General features: G+C 52.5%; 1 protein-coding gene across 1 annotated transcript; it reads right to left on the bottom strand.

Moving 5' to 3' along the window:
* Positions 1-197: 197 nt before the first annotated feature.
* Kcnk16 (potassium two pore domain channel subfamily K member 16) lies at positions 198-6,019 on the bottom strand. Its single transcript, XM_026383721.2, has 5 exons — positions 5,807-6,019; positions 2,627-2,741; positions 1,556-1,722; positions 657-837; positions 198-421 (listed from the first exon to the last, which is right to left on the bottom strand). The coding sequence occupies exons 1-5, from the start codon at positions 6,017-6,019 to the stop codon at positions 198-200; spliced, it is 900 nt and encodes a 299-aa protein (XP_026239506.2).
* Between the last annotated feature and the right edge of the window lie 20,203 nt (positions 6,020-26,222).

Genomic DNA, 26,222 nt, shown 5'->3' with positions numbered 1-26,222 from the left:
AGTGAATGTGTTTGAGTTTTCCAGGTCACCTCTGTTACTTTTGTGGACATTATGTTTCCTTGTCTCCCTGGAGAGCTCTGGGCCCACCCTGGCTGGGACAGGTGTGGGGTTGGGAGAGGAAGAGGAGGGAAGGATCTCCAGAGGGCAGATGACATGGGCTGGGAGTCTGGGAGGGACTGCTGCGCCACTAGGGGACCTCATGCAGAGATGGGCATCTTCTGAGGTCTGGGGAGCCCTTGAGGGTCAGGGGCTGCCCGGTCCTTGAGGCTGAGGCTCCTGCCATTGAGCCAGAGCTGGGAGCACCTGTGTAGAAGCAAGGGGCCCAGGGAGAGGACCAGGGCCAGCCACGCTAGGCCCAGGAGGATCCAGACGGCTGCCAGGCTCCGGTACACCGAGATGTAATGCTTGCTAGGGTCTGTGCCTGCAGGGAAGGGGACAGCAGGTGTCTGAGGGCACAGGCTCCACCCAGGGATTCCCCACCAAGTAGGATGCACTCTTGTCTTCCTCATAACAGGGATCAGCATGAAGTCCTTGGAGAAACATGATGGGTCCCAGACCAGGGACTTCTGAGGACTGGAAATACCCTTAGCTGATAACTCTCATCTCCTGAATCCCAGTGGGTCCCCCATCCTGAGATCTGTGACTCTCATTCTCACCGACAACGTAGTCCCCAAAGCCGATGGTGCTTAGGGTGATGAAGGCAAAGTAGAAGCCCTCGCCGAAGCTCCAGCCCTCCACTCGGCTGAAGGCCATGGGCGGGAAGATGAGAACCACCAGTGTCCCCAGGATCAGGAACAGAGCCAGGCCCAGGACCTGCAGGAGCGGGGGAGAGGGAGTCTGCCACCTGGAAGACTTCAGGGTTGCATGCGGTTGGGGGGAGGCCTGACCACAGTTAGTCCCCTGCAGACCTTGGGAGGGGGCTGTGTCTGGGGATGTGTGATCTTGCCCAGGCTAGGGAAGGCTGGGTGGGCAGAGGAGGTGGGAGAGTGGGTCAAGGAGGGATCTGAAGACCCCTTCAGGCATGAGGACCACATGCAAACAGGCTTCCCAGGAACTCTGATCTGGGATGGCACTGTCACCAAACTGTCCCAGATCCCTCTGCATTCTTGCTCTCCAAGGGGTGCACTCTGGAGACATGCGGGTGGCCTAGAGTGTCCTTTGACCTCATGAAAAGTTGGTGGAGCTCTGTGATGACCACAGAGGTTCCCCATCACAGAAGGACTATTGGCCAGCTGTCAGCTCACTTCAGTGTCCCGGAGTGGGCACACACTTCCTGAGAAGGCCACACCCCGTGCTGCTGGAGATGCGAAGCCCAGCCCCTTCAGCCACTCTGCGGTCAAATCAGTGCCTCCCGCACCCCACACACACTGTGGAGCTGCCAGAGGCCACGCCTTTGTCCAGCTGGAATCAGAATTCAGCTTTTCCCTCTGCCTGGTCCTGCAGCTGCCCCTTCACTCCCACAGGTGTGTGTCCCTGCTGCCCTGCACACCAAAGCCTCTCTCAGTGTCCACCACTTACCTTTCACAGGGGGGCTGGAGGGGAGGGGGGACTGTACCTGGGAGCGCCTGGGCTGGTCCTCCCACCTCTCCAGGGTGGCCAGGTGGGCGCGCAGCCCCGTGCCCAGGTGGTTGAGGAAGACCACGTTGAGTGGGATGCCCACCAGGGCGTAGAAGACACAGAAGACCTGGCCAGCCTCTGTGCTGGGGGCCAGGTTCCCATATCCTGCCACAGAGAGGGAGGGCGCAGCTATGGGAGAGTCAGCACAGCGCCCGGGTCTTTCTGTCACTGCTGGGCCAGAAGCTCCCCTGTTCCCATGAGCCTCGTCCATCCCACCCTCTGGAATGGACGACCTTTATTTACAGAAATCCGGTTTGTCTTTGACAGCCCATCTCCAATGACACTGCTTCTGCGAAGCCCTCCTGTCACCCTCCTCTGACTGCACACGGCATCCTGTGCTGTTTGGTGTCATTTCTAATGATTTGTGCTGCCTTGTGCTGTATTTATCCTTCATTATTGGATGGAGGACCAAGCCTGGATCCAGTCCAAGTTTGTGCCCCCCCCCCCATCACCTTCCTTGGAAAGTCAAGGGGGGTGGACTTAATGGAATGGATGGGGAGACCTGGGATAGGAGGGCCGGGGGGTTTCTGGTGGAGTGGTATGGTAGACGCTGTCAGTGACTGGCTCTCTTGGGACACCCAGGATGTCAACTGCGCTTTGGTGGCCAGTTCCTGTATGCGAATGACCTCCCAGCTCAAGTCCTTGCATCTCTGCCCGAGGGACTTCTCTGGCCCCAGGCGTGTGCAGGCTCCAGGGCTGGGATGGGATGCTGGAGGTTAACACACCAGGAGAGGCTTTCTGTCAGCTGGGCCCGAGTGACCAGCCCCTTGCAGGCCTGTTCTGAGGACGGCTCTCCCTAGCCTCTCAGCAGGTCCCACAGGTGAGCCCAGCCACCCCAACCAGCAACCCTCTGACTTCCTCTTTCTCCACTTCCCTGCCCACTTCCCTGCCTAGGCTTCCTGAATCGTCTCCCGGGTAACCACATCCTCTTCTCAGCATCTGCTTTTGGGGATCCCGGACTGAGACAGGGGCCTGGGCCGGGGAGCCCTGCTGCCCCACGACCCTTTACCTATGGTGGTGACCACTGTGCCTGCGAAGAAGAAACTGCTGCTGAAGTCCCAGTTGCTGGGGTTGGTGGAGTTGCCTTTGGGGTTCACGCCTTTCACCCAGGCTTCCATGATGACCTGTGGGGAGAGCGTGGGCGGTCACTGTGCACCTGTGGTCGCCAGGCTCTCCGCAGGGTGCTTCCCCATTGTCACATTTAATGATGTCCTTAGATGGTGTTGTTCCGACTTCACAGAAAAGGGAAGGTAGGCTCAGAGTGGCTGCGATGCCCAAGGTCGCTGGACCCCAAGTCCAAGTGCTTAAGGATGGGTTCAGGTGGGTGTTTCTGGAAGGATTTGCTGGGGACCACAAGAAAGCCCTAGGGCTTGGGGGCAGGGTGGGACAAAAAAAGCTCTGCTCTCTTGGGCTGGGGATGTGGCTCAGCGGTAGCGCGCTCGCCCAGCGTGCGTGCGGCCCGGGTTCGATCCTCAGCACCACATACCAACAAAGATGTTGTGTCCGCCAAGAACTAAAAAATAAATATTAAAAATTCTCTCTTTCTCTCTCTCTCTCTCTCTCTCTCCTCACTCACTCCCTCTAAAAAAAAAAAAAAAAAAAAGCTCTGCTCTCTGAGCTTTCAGGGGAGCTGGTGGCTTTGCTCTGGTGGCCCTCTGGTGACACAGAGATTCCACCAGAGGCCGGCAGGAAGGTGCTGTGTGGTGCATCGTCTGCGTAGGTACTGCATGTCGCACGTGTGTACATGTTGTGTGTGTGTGTGTGTGTGTGTGTGGTTTCTAGAACCAAAACTAGACCCAGCTCCAGCTAAGCTCCTCCACCCCTGGCCAGTCCCTTGGAGAATGGGGAGATCGCCCTCCTCCGCTGCCTCCAGCCCCTGTGAATTGTCCCAGGGCAGCTCAGCCTTGACGCCAGGTAGAGTCCCCCAGTCAGGGTGGCGCCACTGTGGAGAAGCAGGGGAGCTCTGGCCTCTCGTTCCTGTGGGAACCACTTCCCACTGGCTGGGTGGGCATGCTTGGGCCAGGGTGGGGGTGTCCCTGGTGGGGTGGGCCAGGGTGGACGTCCTCAGCAGCAGGCGGTCTGCTTCTTCTCATTTTGGCAGGAGCTGGCCACTGAAGATGTGGACTTTGGCTTCCCTCTCTTTCCCACATGCCCAGAGAGGCCAGGGCCAAACGTTCCTGGACACGGCCCCTCCCCAGAGACCCAAACCCCTGCAGGCAGCACTTGCCCTAGTCCTGGGTTGTCCTCTCTGCAACCAGGGCCCTCCACACCCCCGAGGGGGGCCCTGACCTCCCTGAGGGTTCTGAGTAGTGTGGGTGGGTGGCATTTTCTTCTCTAAGAATCCACAGGTGATGAAGACAGAGGCAGATTCACTAATTCTGGGATCAGGGCAGGCTTGTTCCTTATGATGTACATATATATATATATATATATATTTTTTTTTTTTCTTTCTTTTCATGGTACTTGGATGGAATCCAGAGGTGTTCTTCCATGAAGCTATATTCCCAGCCCTTTTAAAAAACTTTTTATTTGGAGACAGGATCTCACTGTTGCCCAGGCTGACCTCAAACTTCGGATCCTCCTCTTCAGCCTCCTGAGTAGCTGGGATCACAGGTGTGCACCCCATACCTGGAGTCACTTTTTAATACTGCAGTAAATTCTGTCCCTGGCGTGTGGCAGAGTTCAGCAGTGACTCCTGATCTCCCAGAATCTTACCCCTGCATTCCCCTTCCCTGCTCAACTTCCTCTGGTAAGGGTCTCTCCCGAGGCTCAGGACTCTCATGAACAGTGATGTCCTGTCTTCCCTGGGGAGGCCCTGGGGGCTAATCGGTGGTACCCTGTCCAGCTGCAGTCAGACCTAAGGCCTTCCTCCTTATTTACAGAGTGTCAGAGCCCAGCCACCCATCCGGCCCTCTGCCCAGCTCCTGGGCTCACTCTGGCCTGGGGCTGAGAGAGGAGGAGGTTTCTGGGTCTCCAGGGCTCTGCCTTGTGCCCTGGGTATTGGGAACCTCCCGAACCTTACTGTCCTCTGATGTGGGTCTCCTGGAAGAGCTGGGTGTCTCGCAACTCCACCAAGTTCTCCCAGGCAGTGAATCCTCTTGTCGGCCAGCCATCCTCAGTCCTGAGGGAGGCCTCGGTACCACCAGATGGACTGCTTAACACCACCTGCGGCCCCACCCTGGAGCTCCTGCAGGTCTGGGCAGCATTTCTCACACACTCCCAGGTGCTGCTGCTGCTGCTGCTGCTGCTGGTCCAGAGACCGCACTTTGAGAACCGCCACTCTGGGCTGAAGGACAAAGGCCCCTCTCTGAATGTGGGCTCTGTGTCTACCAGTAACTGCAGCCTGGGTCAGCACGTGCCACCTCTCTGCGCTTCAGTCACCACACTATGAGCTTGAGATAGTCATAGCAGCAGCAATGACAAGAGGCCAGCTCTGGGGGTGGTGGGTTGTGATTGGCCGGAGCCCTGCTCCTCCCACTCCAGACACATTGTAAATGCTCAATAAATGTCGGTTATCATTTGGTGACGCTGCACCTGGTCTGTTCTTTGCAGTAGGTGTGGCCACCCCCTGCACCTCCTGCTCTCAAAACTTTCACCCACAACACCTGCTTTTGCCGTTTCTGGGAGAGGGTGGCAGAAGGGGCCCCAGGCAGGGGGGGGCCCCCTCGGCACCAGAGAGAGCCCCTCGTGGGCACAGCACTGGCAGAGCTCAGCAACCCTGGCCACTGCCTGCCAAGCCCGGCTGGGGGGGGGGGGGGAAGAGTCTGGGGAAGGTCAGATGGTTATCTGTGTCTCCTCCCAGGGACCTGAGCCAGAAGGGGGTGGGGGAAGTGTGGAAATGAGGGAGAAGAAGATTTGATGACACTAGCACTCAGTTCCTATCTGTGCAGCAGGTGGCAGCTGAGAGAGTGCTTTTAACCTGCTGTCAAATGTCTGCAGAACAGATCTGCTGCTTCTTGTCACCTTATAGGTGAAGACATTTGGGTCCAGAGACATTAAATGACTCTCTCAACGTCACACAGTAATCCTGTTTTGGACCTGGGACCGCAATCCGGGACCATATCCTACCTCTGATGTTCCCATTAATCTCTGCTTCCAAATGGGACATGATCCCCTGGGTGACTGCCCTGGACCTGCCACAGGAGACGGTTCTGCCCACCCCTCGTCTCCTTCCTCCCATTCCCCTCACCTGCACAAACTGCTCCAGGGCCCTCTGGTCCAGGCAGGTGTAGTTCTCCAGGAAGCGCAGCTTCTCAACCTGGAACTGGTCCCTGGACTGAGCTTCCGCCTGCTTCTCCAGCAGCTGGAAGACAGTGGCACCGAGCAGAAGGTAGCAGACGTAGGCCAGCAGCAGGGGCAGCACCCGGCCGCCCCAGCAGCTGGCCAGCCTAGCGCAGGGCATGGCGTGGCCAGGACCCCACCAGGACCGGGGGCTGGCTCCAGTCAGAGAAGCGGGAAGCAGGCGAGGAGTGAGCACCGGGGACCTGCACCAGGGACTGCGCGGGCTCCCGCCCCTCCGCCCTCCCCCCGGCACAGGTGTCCGCAGGCGGGAGTCGTGTTTGAACAGAGCGCTCAGTGCAAACAGGCCCGCAGCCCCCGCCCGTCGCTCTCCAGGGACAGCAGCACGTCCACGGGGTGGACCCCTCAGAGAGACTTACCGGTTCTCCTGGGGTCCTCGAGGCTCGCCCTCCGCCTCCGCGTGGATGGGTGCTTCTGGGCTGGACCCGATTGGCGTGCCCCCCCTGGCCAGGCCCCGGTGGGCTCTCCCAGCAGCTTCATCCCTCAGGAAGGTCCCCAGCACCCAAGGCTAGGAGCTGGGGGACACAAGAATGGGTGTGGGCTGACCTTCCACTCGGTTGCCTTGGCTCCAAAATGGGGTTAGGACTATTGACCTGCTATTGGGGGAGCCCCAGGAAGAGCGAACTGGGTGACAAATCAGGATCAAGTAAATAGGCAAAGGACAGCCCGTGTTGGGGCTGCCAATGACCTGGCGGTACTGGCTCCATCCTTTGGCTTTGTCACCTTTGCTGACAATTTGTCTTGCTTGGGACCCTTAAGCAGGCCACCTGCAGAGGACATGGTGCTGGTGGGACCTGAGGGTGAACAAAAACGAATCTAAAAGTACATCCCAGCCCTGGGGCGCTACCTGCAGCTCTCTGCAGGGGTGGGATGGAGCTGCTTGCTGTCCATGCTTTATCTTCCCTGCTCCTGTGTATGTGACAGCTGGATGGAGATCTCATTCACACACTGTACCATTCACCCATGTAGAGTACACAGCGCAGGGGTTTGTAGTTTAGTCACAGAGTGGTGCAACCATCTCTACAACCAATGTTTTATGACCTCAAAGAGAAACTCCCCCACTCTTTAGCTATGACCCCTTGAGTACCTATGTCTGACACCCTGGCCTCTGGCAACCACTAATCTGCAGTCTTTATGCGTTTCTCTATTTTGGACATTTCATTTAAATGGAATCATATATTACAGGGCACTTTGTGTCTGGCTTCTTTCACTGTATATATTTTGAAGGTTCATTCACATTGTGTATGTGTCAATATTTCCTTCCTTTTCATAGCTGAACAATATTTCACAGTATGGATATACCATATTTTGTTTCTCCATTGGATATCCTCTAGATGGATATTTGTGTGGTTCTTACTTTCTACTACTATAAGTAATGCTGATGTGAACATTTGCATATGAGTTTTTATGTGGATACATGTTTTTATTTCTCCCAGGTATATGTCTAGAAGTAAGGGTATATGGTCACTCTGAGTTGAATTTTTTCATATTTTTTTATTTGTTCTAATTAGTTATACATGACAATAGAATGCATTTGACACATCATACATAAATAAATGACAATACTTCTCATTTGTCTGGTTGTACATGATGTAGGGTTATACAGGTCATGTGATCATATATGCACAGAGGACAATAATATCCAATTCATTCTACTATCATTCCTACCCCCATGCCCCCTCCCCAATTTGATCAGTTTTGACATGTATATAACCAATACAATCAATATAAAAAGCATTTCCATTACTTTTCTAATTTGAAATCATACAGACTGTGTTTCCTGCATGGTTTATTACATTAGAAATCAATCACCTTAAGATATACAGAGCCCCACCCCCACTTGTCAACTACTTCAAAATTAAATGATGCACTTAAAAATATCTCAGTGGTCAAGGAAGAAAGCACAAGAAAAGTAAATAAAAAGTGCTTTGAACTAAGTGATAATAAAAGCTTAAAATATCAGGATCTCTGGGATGAAAGTGTCTCAGATGAACATTTGTAACTTAAAGTAGTTGTAGCAGAAAAAAGCTAGAATAGCATTCAAATTATTTTCAAATTATGTAGTAGGAAGGAAAAAATAAGAATAGGAATAGAAATATTTGACATAGAGAAGAAATAATACAGCTATAATTTGATAAATCAAATGAGTCTACTTAAGAAAAAAGGAGGAACACAAAAATTAATATCAATGGAAAGGGAGCTATCAAAATAACCTTCAGATGCTAAAACTATGTTAAAGTAGTATTAAATAGTAGACTACAATTGTATGCCAACGTATGTGATAGCTTACGTAACACCGTTTATATTAGAGAAGGATCTGTGTGCTAGTGAGAAGAAAGTATATTCAGCTATTGATGGATGAAATATTCTATATATGTCTGTTAAGTCTAAATTATCAATTGTAATTTTTATTTCTGTATCTTCTTTATTTACGTTTTGTTTGGAGGATCTATCCAGTGGAGACAGAGGCATATTACCCAGTATTATTGTGTTGTGGTTTATTTGATTCTTGAGATTGAGCAGGGTTTGTCTGATGTATGTAGATGCTCCATTGTTTGGGGCATAAATATTAATGGTTGTTATGTCTTGTTGATGAATAATTCCCTTAAGCAGTATTAAATGGCCTTCTTCATCTCTTCTGATTAACTTTGGCTTTAAGTCCACTTTATCTGATATGAGGATAGAAACCCCTGCTTGTGTGCATGATCCATGATCCACGTGAGAGGTGTTTTTCTCATCCTTTCTCCTTCAGTTTGAGGATGTCTTTGCCTATGAAGTGAGTCTCTCAGAGACAGCATATTGTTGGGTCTTTTTTTTTGTTTAATCCAATCTGCTAGTCTGTGTCTTTTGATTGATGAGTTTAGGCCATTAACATTCAGGATTATTATTGAAATATGGTTTATTTTTGGTTTTTAACTTGACTTGGTTTCTCCTTTGATTGGCTTTTCATTTAGTGTAATTCCTCCTTTGCAGGTTTTCATTGTTGTTTTTCATTTCCTCTTCAAGGAATATTTTGCCAAGAATGTTATGTAGGTAGGCTTTCTTGTTGTAATTTTTTTTTTTTTACTTTTGTTTATCATGGAAGGTTTTTATTTTGTCACCAAATCTGAAGCTTAATTTTGCTGGATACAAGATTTGGGGTTGGCGTCCATTTTCTTTCAGAGCTTGGTATATGTTATTCCAGGACCTTCTAGCTTTGAGGGTCTGGGTTGAGAAATCTGGGGAGATCTGAATTGGTTTCCCCCCATATGTAATCTGAAACTTTTCTCTTGTGGCTTTTAAAATTCTCTCCTTATTCTGTATGCTAGACATTTTCATTATAATGTGCCTTGATGTGGATCTGTTGTAATTTTGTACATTTGGTGTCCTGTAATCTCTTATATTTCCTATTCATTCCTCAGGTTTGGGAAATTTTCTGATATTATTTCATTTAAAAGATTGTGCATTGGGGTGGGGGTTGTGGCTCAGTGTTACAGTGTTTGCCTAGCATGTGTGAGGTACTGGGTTTGATCCTGAGCACCATATAAAAATAAAAATATTGTGTCTCTCCACAATTAAAAACACATTAAAAAAAAGATTGTGCATTCCTTTGGTTTGTATCTCTGTGCCTTCCTCTATCTCAATAAATCTTAAATTTGGTCTTTTCATGTTGTCCCATAATTTTTGGAGATTCTGCTCATGGTTTCTCACCATCTTCACTGTGTGGTCACTTTATTTTCAAGATTATATATTTTGTCTTCATTGCATGAGGTTTTGTCTTCCAAGTTATCAAGTCTGTTGGTGGTACTTTCTATTGAATTATTAATTTGGTTTATTGTTTTCTTTTCTTCAAAGATTTCAGGTCCCCATGCCCCTCACCCCCAAAATATCTCTTTGTTGAAGTAATCTTTTGTTGCCTGTATTTCATCTCTTATCTCTTTGTTGGAGTGATCATTTTTTGGCCTATATTTGCTCTTACGTCATTCTTTACTTCACAGATCATTTTAATTATGTGCATTCTGAGCTCCTTCTCTGACATCTCTTCTGCAATGGATTCTATTATTGTAGCATCTTGGTTTGTTTGAGACATTTTCCTCCCTTGTTTTTTCATGTTGCTCGTGTGTCTTCCTCTCTTGCCGTGAGGATCGAAGGTGTTAGAGTTTCTACCCTATAAACTTATTTATAGTGTCCCTTCAGGGTTCCAATACCTCTCCTTTAAGGGGAAAATCAATTAACAGCACCTAATGCAAACAATATGCAGCCTTAAACCAAATAGCTCCTATTTAGACAACTACAGTTTTGCTGCAATGAACAGAAATGATATGTTGGTTGATATCTACAATATAAACAGCAGCTTCATCAAAGGGTCTACAGTTTCTAATGGTGGACATTAGAAAGGGGTGTGTGTGGGATGTGGTGTTTATGAGGTAGGAGGTGAGAATATAGAGGTATTAGATCATAGGAAGAGTGAAAGAGGAATCAAGACAAGTTGGCTAGCAGGGACACCTCTGGTGTCACCAAGCCTGCAGGGACTGTGGTGATGGTCTTCCAGATCCTGGCTGTTGTGTCTAGATGGAAGCAGCCATGTCTCTAGTTGGTGGCGGTGGCAGCATCAAACTTGTAGGTACCTTGATGTGGCTTCCGGGGCCTATCTGGTGTCCTAAAATGGAAACTGCCCCAACTTAAGATGATGGTGGTGGCAGTGGAGGTGACCCAAGATGGTGACTGCTTTCAGAGATGGGGCTGAGAGGGCAGGCTGTGCGGTGGTACTGGGCAGCCTGTTTGGAGATGTAGCACTGTGGTGTGCAGTGCTGCGGGGGGCTGCTGCCTCCAGGCCCTGTCCGTTGTCCCAAGGTGGAGGTGACCATATGTGTGGGGCGCTATGGAGGTGACTGCAGTGTTCCAAGATGGATGTGGGCTGGGGGAGCCACATGTTGGTAGATGGGTTGGGGGTGGGGCTGCAGCATTGTCTCTCTCCTCTGTGTGTACCACTCTGTTGGATTTTTTGAAGCACTTCCAGACGGTTATCCAAAGTGGCTGTGCCATTTGACACTCCCACTAGCAGTGTGCTGAGTTTCTGATTTCTCTGCTTCTATTTTCTGTTTCTTTTAGTGAGCTGCAGAGGCAGGCATGGTGAGTTGTCCACCAAATATCCTTTTCCATCTTCCTGGCTGTCAGATCCCAGCGCTGGACGCCCCCACCCTCCCCATAAGGCTCGATTGGCGATTGGTGTAGGCCATCATGACCCTCTTAGGCTGGGTTCCCCAGGAGCAGCTCCTGAAGGGGGGCATGTGCACAGGTAGTGGAGTGAGCGAGGACTCACAGGGGTGAGCAGCAGAGCCGGGCAGGGAGAGAGCTGGGCCAGGCAGCACAGGCCCAGCCTTAGCCTGGTTCTCGGGGGACTCTGGTAGGTAAGTGTCCCTGTTAGTCCCAAGGGGAGCCCCAGGTGTAGCTGGGCCATTGGAAGAAAAAAGGAAGGTCTGAGGGTTGCCAGTGTCCCCCGCCCCACTTTCCAAGCTTCCTTGCAGCTGGGGGTTGCCACGTGACCAGCTCTGGCCACAGTAGGCAGTGCGCTGTGGAGGCAAATTTGTTCTGCCTGCAGAGGGTGGAGCTGCAGCTGACCACACCCTTCTCCCTCTCTGTTCAGTCTGCACAGACCACTGGAGCCACTGGGCTGCCTTGGACTCATGAGCCAAAAAGGTCCAGGGGTGGCTGAGAGGCTCAGATTTTTCTTCCTTTCTTTTTCTTTTTTGATTTTTGTATTTTATAACTTTATTTTTTATCTATTTTGTGTGTGTGGTGCTGACGAAGGAAACCAGGGCCTCACACATGCTAGGCAAGTGGTCTACCACTGAGCCACAGTCCCAGGCCCCGAGATGCCCGACTGATGCCGCATGCTCCAATCTCTGGATTTTTTTTCTTTGTTAGAAACAAACTATTCATTTGAGCCACTGTAGGTATCCTGTTACCTCTCAATGGTTACATGATGTTATGGTTGAGATGTGAGGTGTCCCCCCAAAGCTCATGTGTGACCCAATGTGAGACAGTTTAGAGGTGGAACAATTGGGGTGTGAGAGCCTTAACCTAACCAGGGCATCAATCCCCTGATGGAGAAGTGGGAGGTGACTGTAGGCAGGGAGGCTGAGCTTGGGGGCGTGGTGGGTCACTGGGATGTGCCCTCGTGGCTTGTATTCTGTACATGGTGAGAGAGTCTGTCTCTCTGCTTCCTGGTGTGACGTCCTGCGCCACTTCCCTCCACCACACACTGCTGCCATGATGTTCTCTCTTGCTTTGGGCCTGGAGCAATGGAATTGTCATCTATGAGCTGAACTTTTCCTCCTCTTATTGTTCTTGTCAGGTCTTTTGGTCACAGCAGCAGAAAAGCTGACTAAAAGACATAATTTAAAGAAAAACAATATGCTCAAGGCTTATTAGAGCTGGAAGGACAGGAGCACACTCCAGTTATCTCAAGTGATTGGGAGCCTCTGTCGTAGGAACCCTGGGTCCTGGAGCAACCTAGCTCCTACCCTCGCCTGACTGTCTACTCTCCCCACTTGTCCCCGTCTTGGCTCTGCCTGCCATTTCTCTGCCTCTGGGCTCACCTCCAGGCCCTCCCCGTGGTATCGGATCACGGCCCTCTGCTTTTTTCTGTTGATGTTTCCTCCCACGTGGAGGGGCTCGGTGTCGGTGAGAACATTTTCGCGGTTGGCACTTTGCTGGTGTCTGGTGGGCCAAGAAAGGGTCAAGTGCCACCTTTTGCCAAGGGGACAGGGGTGCCACTTGTATGGGCATTACTTGGAAGGGGCGGACACCATGGCTGGTCTGATCAGGACAAGCAGTGACTGTTCTGTAATAAGGGGAGGGAGAGGGGCGGGGAGGGAGGGAGAAAGTATGAGATGTGTGTGAAAGACGCCGGATAGAAAATAAACATGGGCGGGGGGGAGTATTATGTTCATGTAGGTGAATGACAGGTTCCCTCTACTCCAAGACCTAAAACAAAACACTCCACCACCAACTCACAGGGAGAGGCGAGGCAGGGGCAGGCAGACTGCATCCTAAGAATATCCAGCTAAAATTATGGAATCAGCCCAGATGTCCACCAATAGATGAAAGGATTAAGAAAATGTGGTGTGTAATCACAATGGAGTTTTGCTCAGCCATAAAGGAGAATGAAATAATTTCATTTGCCAGTAAATGGATGGAGAGGGAGAACATCATGCTAAGGGAAATAAGCCAGACTCAGAAAACCAAGGGTTGAATGTTTTCTCTTTTATGTGGAAGCTGGAGCAGAATAAGGGAAAGAAGGAGACTGGATGACAGAAATAAATAGGGAAGATCAGTGGAGTGGAAGAAGGAGTTTGGGAGGAGGGGGATGGGAAAGGAGAGGAGATGCAGAATGGATTGAACAAAATCATGTTATGTGCATATATAAACACCCACAGGGAATTTTACTCTGTGGGGCAGAAAGCACCAATCAAAAACAAATAAATAAACAAGCCAAAGGAAGATCAGTAGAGTGAAGGGGGAGGAAGGAGGGGAGGGAAAGGGGGAGGAGCAGGGACTGAAATGGAGTCACTCAAATTCCATGCATGTATGATTTTGTCCAAATGAACCCAACTGTTAAGTATAGCTCTCGTGCTCTAAACGTCCCAGCCAGGCCTGGTGGTGGGTGCACACCTGTGATGCCAGACTCCGGAGGCTGAGGCAAGAGGACTACAAGTTCAAGACCAGTCTTAGCAATTTAGAGAGTCTCAAAAAATAAAAAGGGCTGTTCATGTAGCTCAGTAGTAGAGCACCCCCAGGTTCAATCCCTAGTAACACACACACAGACACACACACACACACACGCACACACACACACACACAGAACATCCTGATGCTGTAATAAGTGCTGAGGAAAGCCACAGTATCTGCGGCTTTTCCATCCTGTGACTTAGGTGTGGCCCTGATGGGAGGTGATGTGACCCAAGCCCATCTTCTCGGGAGTCCTTCTGACTCTGAACTCCTGAGGCTGTGTGGATCCTCTGAAGTTGTCCTGGACAGGCCCCACCTCGCAGTGCCCCCAGTGCTCCTTGCTGGCATGTGGCTGTCATGGTTTCTCCTTGTGTTTTTGGAGAGTCAAGGGCAACAGCACCCTGTACCACAGACTCGCCAGTTCCTGGCTTTCTCCAAGGCATTGTTCCTGAAAGGCCGGTGACCATCAAACCCTCTTCGACTGCTCTGGAGAAGCAAATATGTGCAGAGTCCTCTCATGGGCATCTAGAATGTCCATCCGCTGATGCCTGAGGACCCCCGGGTGGGACAGAGCAATCTCTTTGGCTCCTAGTATCCGTGGTGGGTCTGGCCTCAGTCTGGTAGTGATGGTTGTCCTAGGGGAAGAGATGAAGGGAAAGTGGGGGGGTCTGCCTGCATGGGACACAGGGTGAGGCTGTGGTCAGAAGGTGCCTGTGACAGGTTGGGGTAGGGGTAGGACTGAAGCCTCTGTCCTGGGGTCCCTCCCTCCCTCAGGTCCTGGGCAGGAAGTGGTGCCAGGTTCACTGTGGGCAGAACACTGCGCTCATTGTGGACCATCTCTCCATAACCTCCGGCACTGGCTGTGGCAAAGCCACACACTCCTGCAGAGTAGGTCAGAATGGTGGCCTCCTGCTTTCCCTGGTGGCCCTCCTGTGCCCTTCTGGTCTCCTGCCTGTCTACTCTCTTCTCACATCTTCCTCTGACACTCAGGGTTTCACCAACCACCCAAAGCAAAGCCCCTCAAGCCTTTGCCTGACCGGGATTTAGGATAGAGTCTTTGCAGAGGCATGTCCAGTTCAATGGGCAGGACTTCCAAACTTCTAAGGCCACAAACAGTGGAACCCAACGGGGGAATCAGAGGGAGATGCTGACTCCCGAGGTCCTCGGAGCTCTCTGCACCACTGGAGCCCTCCTCCTGCCGCCCTCCCTGGCTCCTTTCCTGTACTCAGGCTGTGCACGCTACTAGAGGGTCCTCTGTGTGCTGGGACCTGTCATTGGGTTTAGGAGGAGCGACCCCACAGACTACAAGGCCCTTGCTGCCCAACACCTCCCTACGTGGGCACCCTCTGCTGGGCAAGGGATGGACAAGGACATGATTTATGGTTCCTTTCAGGGAATTATTGCTGCTAATGGGCAGAGACCATCTGAGCTTCCCAGGAGGGGAGGGCAAAATCAATTAATGGAGAATCTCACCTGGCCCAGCAGGCTGATGGCTGAGTGCCGTCTGACATCCGGAGGTGATAAGGGGCTACCTGAGGCTGAACTAATAGGGAGATTGGAGGAAAAGGGAGAAAAACAGAACCCCCAGATCAATTCCATGTACAATGGGCAGAGAATGAGAGTAAATAGAGAGGCCTGGCCCAGGCCTCCTTCCATCTGAATGAGCCCTGAGATAAGGGAGAGGACCAGCTGCCCCCCCCACCCCTGCCATCGGACATAGGTATTCACTTACAGAGTCACACCACAGACATCCACACAGATGCGAAAGAACACTTTCTAAAACGGAACCACAGGCCCCAGGTGCGTGCCTTGTAGGGGAAAGGGCAGGTGAGAGGAGGAGCCCTTGGTTTCCCATCCTGCCTCCCTAACAGCCCACCTCATCCCACCTCTTAGCACCAAGCAGCAGGTGCTAGTCGAGGGTGCTGGGGCGCCTGGAGGTCCCTGGGGCAAAGGCATAGGGGCGCATCCTAGTGGAGACAGGGGTGGTGCCGCTTTGCATGGGTCTCTTTCTGCCCTGGAAACCAGAGAGAAGAATCTCAGAAGAGGTCCAGCTCACTCCCTGACCATCAGCATGACGTGGAAGCTGGGGCTGATTCAAGGGAAAGCATCCAGTCGAACGAGCAAACACACCTGTTATTGATCTTGTTCAGTGATTGCCAGTGTTTTTTTTTTTTTTTTTTGAAGGGACAAGATTCCTTTCCCTGAGCCTCAGTTTCAAGTAGTTAAGAGGGGACTCTGGGTGAATGGGGGGGCTCCCATTTTCTCCCTCCCAAGACCTTGATTCTGAGAGCCCCACACCCAGGATTCTGAAACGGGTGCCGTGGCCTATCTTTGGCTTCCTCCGAGCAGATCCTGAGACACGGCGTGGGTGTGTTGAGCTGGGAAGTGATCTCAGAAGCCCGGCAGGGTAGTGGGATGGGGAAGGGACCATGGCTGAATGGGTGTGTTAGGGACAGGTGACTGCCGTGGCTCTGGGGCTCCACCCACTGGGATGCCAGGGAGACTGGGCAGAGCACACCCCAGGGTGGCCCACAGAGGGGCCGCGGAGGCTGGGGTGCTCATCCTCCCTGGTGAGGTTTGTTCTGAGGAGCCAACTCCTGTTCTGCAGCCCAAGAGGGAGCCTCCAGGTGAAGAGCGGTTGCTCGGGGCAGGAGGCCATGGGTGCAGCTGGGCACTGACCGCTGGAGCTGCACAGGCCTCGGGAGGATGGGGACGTGGGCAGGGCCCTGACTGTCACTCACTCCTAGTGTTCCACCCCTTTTCTCGGTCACTTGGTTTGCAACTCCTGCAGGGATATGGTTCCTTTGTGAACCTTGAAGGAGGGCTGGCCAGTTTGTCCAGGCACAGTCGACAGACCAGAGTGGGAAGGCCAGCCCCCTCTCTCAGGGTGGCACTGGAAGCCCACAGCACTGAGTCCCCTGCATCCTCTCACCTCTTCAGACTGTGGAAGAACCCAGAGCCACAAGAGGCCCTGGACTGAGGCAGCCAGAGCCCGGGAGGATGTGGACCAGATGTGGATGAGGGGTGAGGACAAGACAGACTTCCTCTCGGTCCCTGGGAGAAGCAGGGCCTCCCCAGGGCCTGGGAGGGATAACGAGCTGACCCACTGAAGGGCAGGGACAGGGTGGAGGTCACTCTCAGGCACGAGTGGGTCTTGGGACCTGGCAAATAGTTTTTGTGGCACTCCATCTATATAAACATTTTTTTTAATGTTTTATTTTGAGACAGGGTCTCACTAAGTCCTCGGGGGCCTCTGTAAGTTGCTGAGGCTGGTCTCGAACTTGCCATCTTCCTGCCTCAGCGCCCCCAGCTGCTGGGGTTACAGGCGTGCTCTGCTGTGCCGGCTGCTAGGAGCTGTCTGGATGGATGACGGCATTGACCACACCTGGTCCTGGTGTGGAGGGAGACTTCGGTAGTTTCCAGCAAAGCACTCACAGGGCAGGTACCCTAAGGTAGGGGGCCAAGGGCAGGAGACCCTCTTGCTGTAGTCTAAGGACAGTGATGGAAAACACAAACCCAGGAGATTGTTTTGGAGAAAAGATGACAACATCCCACAATATCCCTGGAGCCAGAGAAGGAACAGGCTGGCCTGGGGAAGGGCTGCCTCTCGAGACAAGGGGTCAGTTAAACCAGGGGTCAGAGCCTCCCTGCTGCCTGCTCTTTGCAGAGTCCCCTCCGTGGCTCACCCTACTGGTTGGCAAGGGGCCATGGGATCCCGAAAGACAGCAGTTCACTCAAGAGAGGGCGGCTTCCTCTTCCCAGGCTTCCAGGGTCACTCAGGGCCACACCCAGAGGCCACTCTCCATGCAGCAGGCGGAGCTGCATTAAAGGAAACCCTGCTGCCCTCCAAGTTCTCCCTGTTCATTTTCTACTCCCACCATCCACAGCCAGCCTCTCTGCACCACCACGCCTCAGGGCCCCGACAGCCCCGGACACACGGAACCTCTCTCACTCCACATTCTCATGTGGCCCAAGTCCCCACAGATCCCCTTTGCCATGCCTCGTGTCCTGTGCGTCTCACGTCACAGAACACCTACCCCTGGTCCTCGGGCTTCCTCCTCTGCCTGCCTTCCCATGCCCTGTCCCCGCTCTTACGTTCTTACCTGCTGACAGCAGGCCCAGGCCCATCTCGTCCCACCCTGCCTCCTCCTTCACTCGGATTCTCTTGTTTATTCATGCCCATCTCCCTAGTTAGAAGGTGAAGGCTGGCCCATTCTCTTGTCTTGGTCACCTCTGACTCCTCAGAACTCAGCATGGTGGCGGTCCATCCTTGTGGAAGGGGCGACTGGATGAAAGAGCCCTGTAAGGAACCGAGGGGTCTCCCTCTGCCTGTAGGTACACAGGTACCCACTGCACTGTAAAATGTTCCTTTCCACTTGTTCTATCATCCGTGTCCTTCCTGGGGTCGGTTTCTTTTTCTACTGATTGTTTTTAATCTTCAATAAAGGCCATGTTTTCTTCCATCTATGCATGTCTAGTAATTTTTGCTCGATTCCAGACATTGTGACTTCTACATTGTTGGATGCTAAAAAAACCTTTAAATATTTTTGAGCATTGTTTTGGGGGCTCATTGAAGTTACTTAGAACATTTCTGGAGACAATGTGACCCTTTTCAGGTTTCATTAGGTGACCAGAGTCATATTCTGTCTATGGTTTATTTGGTTCCACTTCCAAGGCAATACACTTCTGTGTCCTTGTTCACTAACTCTCCAGAGGTTTCTCCACTCTGGCTATTAGGAACATGAACTATTCCTAGACCCTTGTTATTTCTGGAAATTATTCTGCCTGCTCCTTTCTGGTGTTTTTTTCCCCCTCCTTGGGTGACTTCCTCACATGCACACGTAGATTTGTAGTTAGTTGGGGACCCAAGAGTGACCCTCTGATGGTCTCCAGAGCACGTGCTCTCTCTTTTTCTTCTTCACCTCTGAGTACTTGCAAATTTAGGCTACTCCAGTCTCCCTGGACTCCTAGTTCCATTTCCTTGACTCAAGCAAACTCCTAGGCTTTTCCTAGCTTTCCCCCTGGAGCCACAGCCTGTAGGCAGCCCTTCTCTTGGGGTCCACGTCCTGTACTGCCTACTATCCAGTGTCTAAGAACCATTGTTCTATGTGTGTCGTGCAGATTTTAGTCATTTAAAGCAGGAGAGTAAATCAGGTCCCTGTTGCTCTGTCATGTTTGCAAGTGGTAGGCCCGTTTTTCATATATGACCAACTCTAAGATGCCTTTCAACAGGCAGCAAGAAGAGATTGATGGACTGGGGTGTGGCTCAGTGGTAGAACGCTGTCTAGCACGTGCAAGGCCTCCATCCTCAGCATCACATAAAAACAGAATAAAGGTGTTGTGTCCAACTACAACTAAAAAATAAATCTATAAAAAAAGATATTGAGCATTTCTCTGTAGTGTAGATTTCTTTGTAGTAAGACATTCTTTTTACTCATGCACTGTTTGGGGGTTTTAATACTGTTATCAGTCGGCTATTGTTAGAATTAATGCTTGGTAACAAACCAACCCAAGTCTCAGTGGTTTATGCCAAGAAGCATTTATTCTTGTAAGACAGTAGGTCTTTGGATCAGCTGTGATTCAGCTGATCTGGACTGGGCTTCACTGGGAAGCTCTGTTCCAGTCTGGAGACAGCTCAGATTTCTTCTCTATATGTTCCAAGGTCCAGGTTGAAAGAGTGACAGCTATCCAAGATCTGTTCATCTCAAGATATCACAAGAGTGAAAGAAATCACAGCCTAACCCTGCAAGCTGTTTCAAGCTTCTGCTTATGTCATCCTAAATACACTTTATATACACATGGCCAAAATTTAAAAGGCAGAGAAGTATACGCCAATCCACGAGGCCCCAACAAAGCTTTGGATGCCAATTCTATTCTAGCTGGTGAAATATGAAGACTCATTATTCAGTGTACCAGTTTCTCTATCTGCTTTTTAAAAGTCTCTGTTGGCTAGAACTGAGGAAGCTCACCATCACCCCCACCCCCACCTCCTGTCCAGGGAACATAGAGCCAAGGGAATTCTAGCTGGGATGGGGCTGGAGTCACCCATCCGGCTGCTTTCCAGAAACATTTTGAAACACTCTTCATTTTGGCCTGGGTGAACTCAGAGACTTCTTATCATTCCTGGTGCCCCTGAGCCCAGTGGACTGCCGGAGCACCCTACCTCAGCATTCGCCTGTTCCTCCCATCTCAGAGGCCAGCTGCATCCTTGGGTGCAGATGCACGCTGGACTACCATACACCTCCCCCAGGCTCAGCTTCCCTGGGAGGAACAAGGACCAGGGACAGGCCTTTTGGAGTGGGGAGCTTCCTCACCAGTTCCCATGCATGCTTTGCATATGACTAGATTAGCAAGATCCAGTGGCCCCAGATTACCTGTGTGTTTTTCTCTCTTCTCCATTTCCTCCCTGCCCACAGGGACTGTTCCAGGAGGCTGGTTCACACCCTGCATGGGGCCACACCACACATCTCTGTCAATAAAGCCTTTGGATCCAGAAGATAACGTCTCAGCGGGAGAGCTAAAGTCAACAGACTCTAGCCAGCTCAAGGCTGCCAGGAACACTGGTGCTGTTTCCAGAGAGTGTGCTGGCAGGTTCCACACCATCTTCAGGACTCCTGAGTGTGTGTGTGTGTGTGTGTGTGTGTGTGTGTGTGTGTGCATCAATATGTGTACGCCATAGGCTCTCGGAGAACCTTCTAGAATCAGGTTGTCAGGGCTCTGTATGGTCTTCCCCTGGTTCTACAGACTTTACTGAGGACTTTCGGTGTGTCCTAGAATCACGAGGACCAGGAGGTGTTCCCCACCACATTGGGGCTCACTCACTGAGCCAGAGGGAAGTACAGGGAGCCTGAAAGCAAGCTGCATTCTGGTTCTGTCATCTGTGAACAGAGGGACTATTTATTGAACACCGATTCTGTGCTGGGGACACAGCAAGGAGCAAGAGGAACAGGTCCCTGTTGTCCTGGGGCTTTCAGTACTAGGGGGTGGCAGGTCATTTAAAAATAGGCGAGAAAAGAAGGAGAATATGTCTGTTGGTGATGAAGAAAAGGAAACAGTAAGGGGCGGGGGTCTCTCTGGGTGGGCTGGTGAGGGACACTGGCCATTAGCTGGCTGTGGTGCAGCAAGACGCGTCTCCCTTTGCTTCCGCTTTCTAATGGTGTGAGCGAGGGCGTGACTAGAGCAGCTCTTCGGGCCTGGCTGGCTTTGAGATGGAACAAATCCCTCTCCTCCCTCATGACTCTTTTTACCCAGTTCTAAAAGAGAGAAAAAACCCCAAACAAACCAATTATCCGCATTGTCTTTCTGCTCTCCCTCCAGGGTCCCCAGGTCCTCTACGTACAGCACAGACTCTAGGAGTACGGGACAGGCACTTTTATTCAGGTAGCCTCCTTTCCAGCGCCACCCCCCTCCCACTCTCCACTCTCCCCCCCCCCCAGCTGGAGCTAGGTTGAAGCCCCCGTGCAGGCTGCAGTTCTGTAGTTCTCCTGAGTCTCCTGAGGGCTGGCCCCGTCCACGGGTATGTCATGGGCCCAGTGCCTGGAGTGCTGGGCCGGTTCACTGAGACAAGACCCTGGCAGCCGTGCTTTCCCTGTGTGAACAGGGAGTTTGGCTCAAATCCTGCCAAGCCCCAAGTGGTTGGGTGGAGGCTGAGTCCTGTGGTGCCCGAGCTGCCCTCTCTCAGATCTTGAGAGCTGTCCACTCCGAGAGAGGGTTTGGGCCAAGAGAGGCCATCAAGGTGCTCTGCCATCCGCTGCCTTGCCTGGGGCTCCCCAGTCCTGCCTGGACTGCCCGTAGCCACTCCTGGGCTTCTAAATTAGGGGCCAGGCCAGGGCAGAGGGCTGGTAAGTAGCTAAAATTAACTAATTATTATCCCCCACATCATACCACGGTGGGCTTCCCTTGCCACTACGTTATGATCTCATAATCTCAAAAGTTTGTCGTTATCTACGGAGACGTCACTGAGAGTGAGCTGAAGCCTCATCCTGCCAGCAGCTCCAGCAACCACAGGAAGGATGTCACCTGCAGCCCCGGCCCAGCGTCTCTGGCAGCCCCCAGGACACCATCCCTAAAGAAACACAGCTCCCCTCTGCTGGGTTCAAGTTCACCAGCTGCTCCCAGGCCAGACTCTGTCTGCACTTCATTCCTGAAGCAGCACATGGCTGGGCTCTCCTCAGAAAATCAGTTGCTTCCCAGACCTGGAAGGAGACAGGAGGCTCTTGGTTAGGCTGTGCCTGAGGCACTCACTCCCCCAGGGGCTGGGTCCTGCCTCACAGAGCTTCAGCTCACAGAGCTTCATTTTCGTCACTGTGACCAAAATACCTGACAAGGACAACTTAGAGGAGGAAAGGTTTATTTTTGGCTCCTGGCTGCAGAGTCTCAGTCTGTGCTGGGTCAACTCATTGCTCTGGGACAAAGGGGATGCAGCCCCTCAGGGGCCAGGGCCAGCAGAGGAAAGCTGTCAGCTCATGGCTACTAGGAAGCTGAGAGAGGGGTGAAGGGCCTCGAGGCAGAGGCTCCTTCCAGGGCAGTCCCCAAGGCCCCACCTCCTCTAGCCATGCCCCACCTGCCCACAGTTACCACCCTCCATTCAAATTAGGAGGGACTGACTAGGTGACAGCTGGAGGTGACATTCATCATCTCACCATTTTACCTCTGAATACCCTGCATTAACTCAGGTGTTTTTGAGGGACCCCTCATATGCAAACCATTAACACACCCACACTAACTTTCCCAACTTCATGGTTCTCACTGATGCCCTTCTCAGTCCCCGAGAGAGTCTCCTTGCTTTCTGCTGTGGATATTACACTATTTCAAGATGGTGCCTCCTGGTCAGGTGACCCTCGTCCGGCCACCTCCTGCAGCTGGTTACGGAGAAGGCTTACTGGATTGGGAACTATTGGCCTTGAGCTCCAGCCAGGACGGTCCCCAGTGTGTGTCATGACTTTGGGTAAGTCACCTCAGTTCTCTGGCCTCACGTTCCTCACATCCTGATGGCCAGAGCAGAGGATTCCTGGACAAAGCCAGGTAGCTAGCTTGGCTCTTGGCTTCCCAAAGCATGGTCCACGGGCCACACGCACTGGGATCCCTGAGGAGCTGGTTAAGGGATGGGTCTCGGGCTCCATCCTGGACTTACTGGATCAGAATCTGTACTTTAACAGAATTCTTAGATTTACTGTCACATAAAGTGTGAGTTATAGGCAGCTTATCTGCTTCAAGTTTGGCTAATACGATAAGAGCAAAGGGGAATTTCTGAGCTCCCTGGGTGAAGAAATGAATAGAATGCTTTTCACACCATTGCAGAGGTTCGGGAGGTTGACGGGTGAGGCCTGTCGGGAAACAGGTGAGCAGGCAGATGCAGCTTCCAGGTGTGGCCACGGGTCCTGGCAGTGGGCAGAGAGTGTGGGCTTGGACTGCTTGATACTGGAGAAGACAGATTCTCAGTGGCCCGTTGCTCATGGGAGGTATGGAAGGAAGAGGATGAGAACACTCAAGGCCACAAGTCCTGGTCCTGCAGGTCCAATGCTGTGTGCAAGGCCCAGCTGGCCTCATTTTTAAGGCATCTGACCTGTCCTAATGGGATCCTAGAATGGGAAGGGAGAGTAGGCACACAGAGCTGAGGAAGGTGGTGGACCCAGTCACTCTGGACTTGTGGCTCTTGGCTCTGCTGCACCATGGAGACTTCTGGGCAGCCTTGGGAATCCTGATGCCCAGGCCACACACCTCCTCCCTGTTTCAGGACCTCTAGGGGTGGGCCCCGGTGAGTTTGATGCCCAGGCAGGATAGAAACCCACTGCTTTTGTCTCTAGTCCAAGGACTGGTGGGGGCAGAACTAGGCACCACGGGGCACGAGGTGACTGACCAGGTCTGAGGCCTGACGTTTCCCCTGCGCACTGAGGAGCACAGGGCCAGGATTAGTTAACAAGGAGTCTGAGCTGGTCCCCACCCAGGACAGCCCCCGACCTCCATGGGCACTTGCGGCAGGGACTGGGGTGGGGAAGGAGTGCTACAGAACAGGGCTGGGGGCATGTGGCACCCCAGGACACAGCTCCTCATGTGCACAGACAGCAAGCCATTCCTTCCATTTGCTCCCTGAGATCAAGTGACAGAGCTCTCAGTTTGTATTGGGGTTTTGATTGACTGCGTGTTCCCAGAAGGGCACTGCCACAGAGATACCATTAAAAAAAAGTCACACTCTTGGCGTGGGACCGGTCCTCACAGGGAGGCCTCCTTCCCTGTCAACTCTCCGGAGCTTGGAGGTTCCTGGGAGACTGATGTGGGCATGATCTCTGGAGGGGCAAGGTAGAGTCTGTATGTGACAGACACTGAGGGGTGGGGACTGCCCAAGGCCACACAGGGTAGAGAGGCTTGAATTGAGGTTCCTTCCCTCAGTGTCCCCTGCTCTTTCACTCCCCCAAGACTCCTGGACACAGGCAAGAGCTGAAGTCCCCCCGGGGACTGGGAGACCCCTGGCAGGCCTCCTCCTGCCACCTTGGGAGAAGAGGGGCTCGAGGTTATCTGGTCACAACATGGTTCCTTTCTGGATGGAAATATATTTGAACTCGGGAATTAAGGGGGCTCTGGGAAGGGGTTAACCTCATTTCCTCAGACGTGAAAACCATCCTTGGCAGTGGGAAGCGGCAGATTTGACTCTGGATGACTAACGCCCCTTGCGGGGGACATATACCTGTCCTCACGTGCCCCTGGCAGGGATTTAAAGTGCTCTGCAGCGTTTCCCCGAATCCTAAATCAAGTCTACTCATCCCGGCACTGGTGACGCCTGAGAGCGGAGGGGTTTATGTTAAATCGCCCTCTCTGGGCTCCTGCTCCCAGCCCACAGTCACAAATTCCCGGTAATGAGCGAGGCTGAAGAAGCCGTGACAGCGCTGCACGCTAAATTAAGAGTGGGGCCCAGCGCAGGGGAGTGTTTGCTTTGGCTGTGGTGCCTCCTGGGCTCCGTGTTGCCTGGCAGGGTGGCCTGATAAGTGGGCAGCGCTGGGCAGTGGGCCCCGGGCCACCTGCTGGCCTTCGTCCTGACTGCGGGCAAGGGGCTCCTCTTCACCCCCTCTGTGGCTTCCTTTGCAGCATCCCCTCATCTCCCCTTTGTCACTTAGAAACCAGAATTATTATCTATTTTTTCCCTTTAAGACTGAAAATTGGATCCTGGGACTTTTGTGTTTGGATGAATTACTTCCCGGCTTCAGGGTGGGTGGAGTCACAGTCACCCCTGCACCCATCCTGGTCCCTTTTCTTGAGGACAAGAGGTCGACTCCCTGTAGCAGAGTGGGCACATCTTGGTGGCAGTAACTTTTTGAGACCCCATTGCCCAGTGCAGGGAGCAGCAGCCTGGGCTAGCCTGCCTCTGCCAGGCACTAGCTGGGTTGCTGGGGCAGGTTCTTTGACTTCGAAATGTCTTTGTCTCCTGTGGTCAAAGGGGGAAGGTATCTGGACTCTGGATGCCGTGTAGGAGTGTGGAGAGCATCCGATGAGATCAGGTAACTTGAAAGACCACAAATGGCAATTCGCCATCGAGGTTCTGGTGAACGTGCCCCTGGCTGCCGTGTCTGCACGGTCAGGGTCAGCGCCCCAGGAAGACGCCATGCTGACAGAGACCTTGGGCTTGCACCTGTTCCTCTGAGAGAGCTGGATTACATCTCCCTGATGTGAACTTGACTGCTCACTTGCAGGCCTCTTGCGGGGAGGGATGGAGGTTGACCTCTGGAATCTGTGACCAGGGAGGGATCCAATGGCGGCCCCTTCCTCCTGATGACCCGGAGACGGCCTCTGCTCACTTTCTCAAGGAAGTTTCTCCAGCAGTCTCCCCTGTTCCCCACAGCACCCGCTCCTCTCCCCATGGCCACTCCTTGACATGTCTTCCTAGTCCCCACTTACAGTGAGCCAGACCCACCCCTGGCCTCCTGCCTCCCTTCAGCTCCAGCCTTACCCTCTGTCCTCCGCTCAGCTGGCCTCCCTGGGGGGTTGCCTCTGCTCACTGCCTCAGCTTCCTCCCCTCCATTCTTTCCTCACCAGACCCAGGTCCCACAACTACTGTCCGTGACATTCCAAAGGGCCAGTGGTCAACACCTGCCCTTCCTCGCTCAACCTCTCAGCACAGTGGACACTATAAGCATCTCTCCTTGGAAGCCCTTCTTCTCCAGACCTCCTGAGGCCACACACCTCTCGCCTGCTGTCCCTGCTCAGACTCTGGAGGTGCCTTCTCAGGGTCTCAGCTTCCTCCCCACCTTGCAGGGTTGGGGCTCCCCAGGGCCGTTCCCTAACAATGGGATCAGCTCTGTACACTCCTCAGAGGAGACCCCAGCCGGCCTCCTGCTCGGCACACTCCAGGCACGATGGCTCCCTATTTCTTCTTCTAGCCTTGGTTCTCTCTTGAGCGCCTCGTGCTCTGCGGCCTCCTCAGCGTCTCCTCTGGGATGTCAGTGGCAGCCCACCAGAACTCTGCAAGGCTCCCACCCTTCCCTCTGACATCTCCTCGCCTCTCCCACCCCAATAAACAGCTCCACCATCCTCTTAGCTGAGCAGATGGAAAGGGCAGGAGATGCCTGACTTCCCTTTCCCCTTCCATCGCGTGTCCAGTA

This window comes from Urocitellus parryii, chromosome 8 (assembly GCF_045843805.1).
Source record: "Urocitellus parryii isolate mUroPar1 chromosome 8, mUroPar1.hap1, whole genome shotgun sequence".
NCBI lineage: Eukaryota > Metazoa > Chordata > Mammalia > Rodentia > Sciuridae > Urocitellus > Urocitellus parryii.
The sequence above is the reverse complement of the archived record's forward strand: the minus strand, read 5'-3'. Positions and strand labels throughout refer to the sequence as shown.

Bases quoted from the DNA above. Each gene is read 5' to 3' on its own strand.
- Kcnk16 (XM_026383721.2), bottom strand. From the start codon at position 6,019: ATGCCCTGCGCTAGGCTGGCCAGCTGCTGGGGCGGCCGGGTGCTGCCC. The intron at 1,723-2,626 runs GTAAAGGGTCGT...TCTCTGTGGCAG, and splicing joins CACAGTGGTCACCACCATAG to GATATGGGAACCTGGCCCCC. The intron at 838-1,555 runs GTACAGTCCCCC...TCCAGGTGGCAG, and splicing joins ACCAGCCCAGGCGCTCCCAG to ACTCCCTCTCCCCCGCTCCT.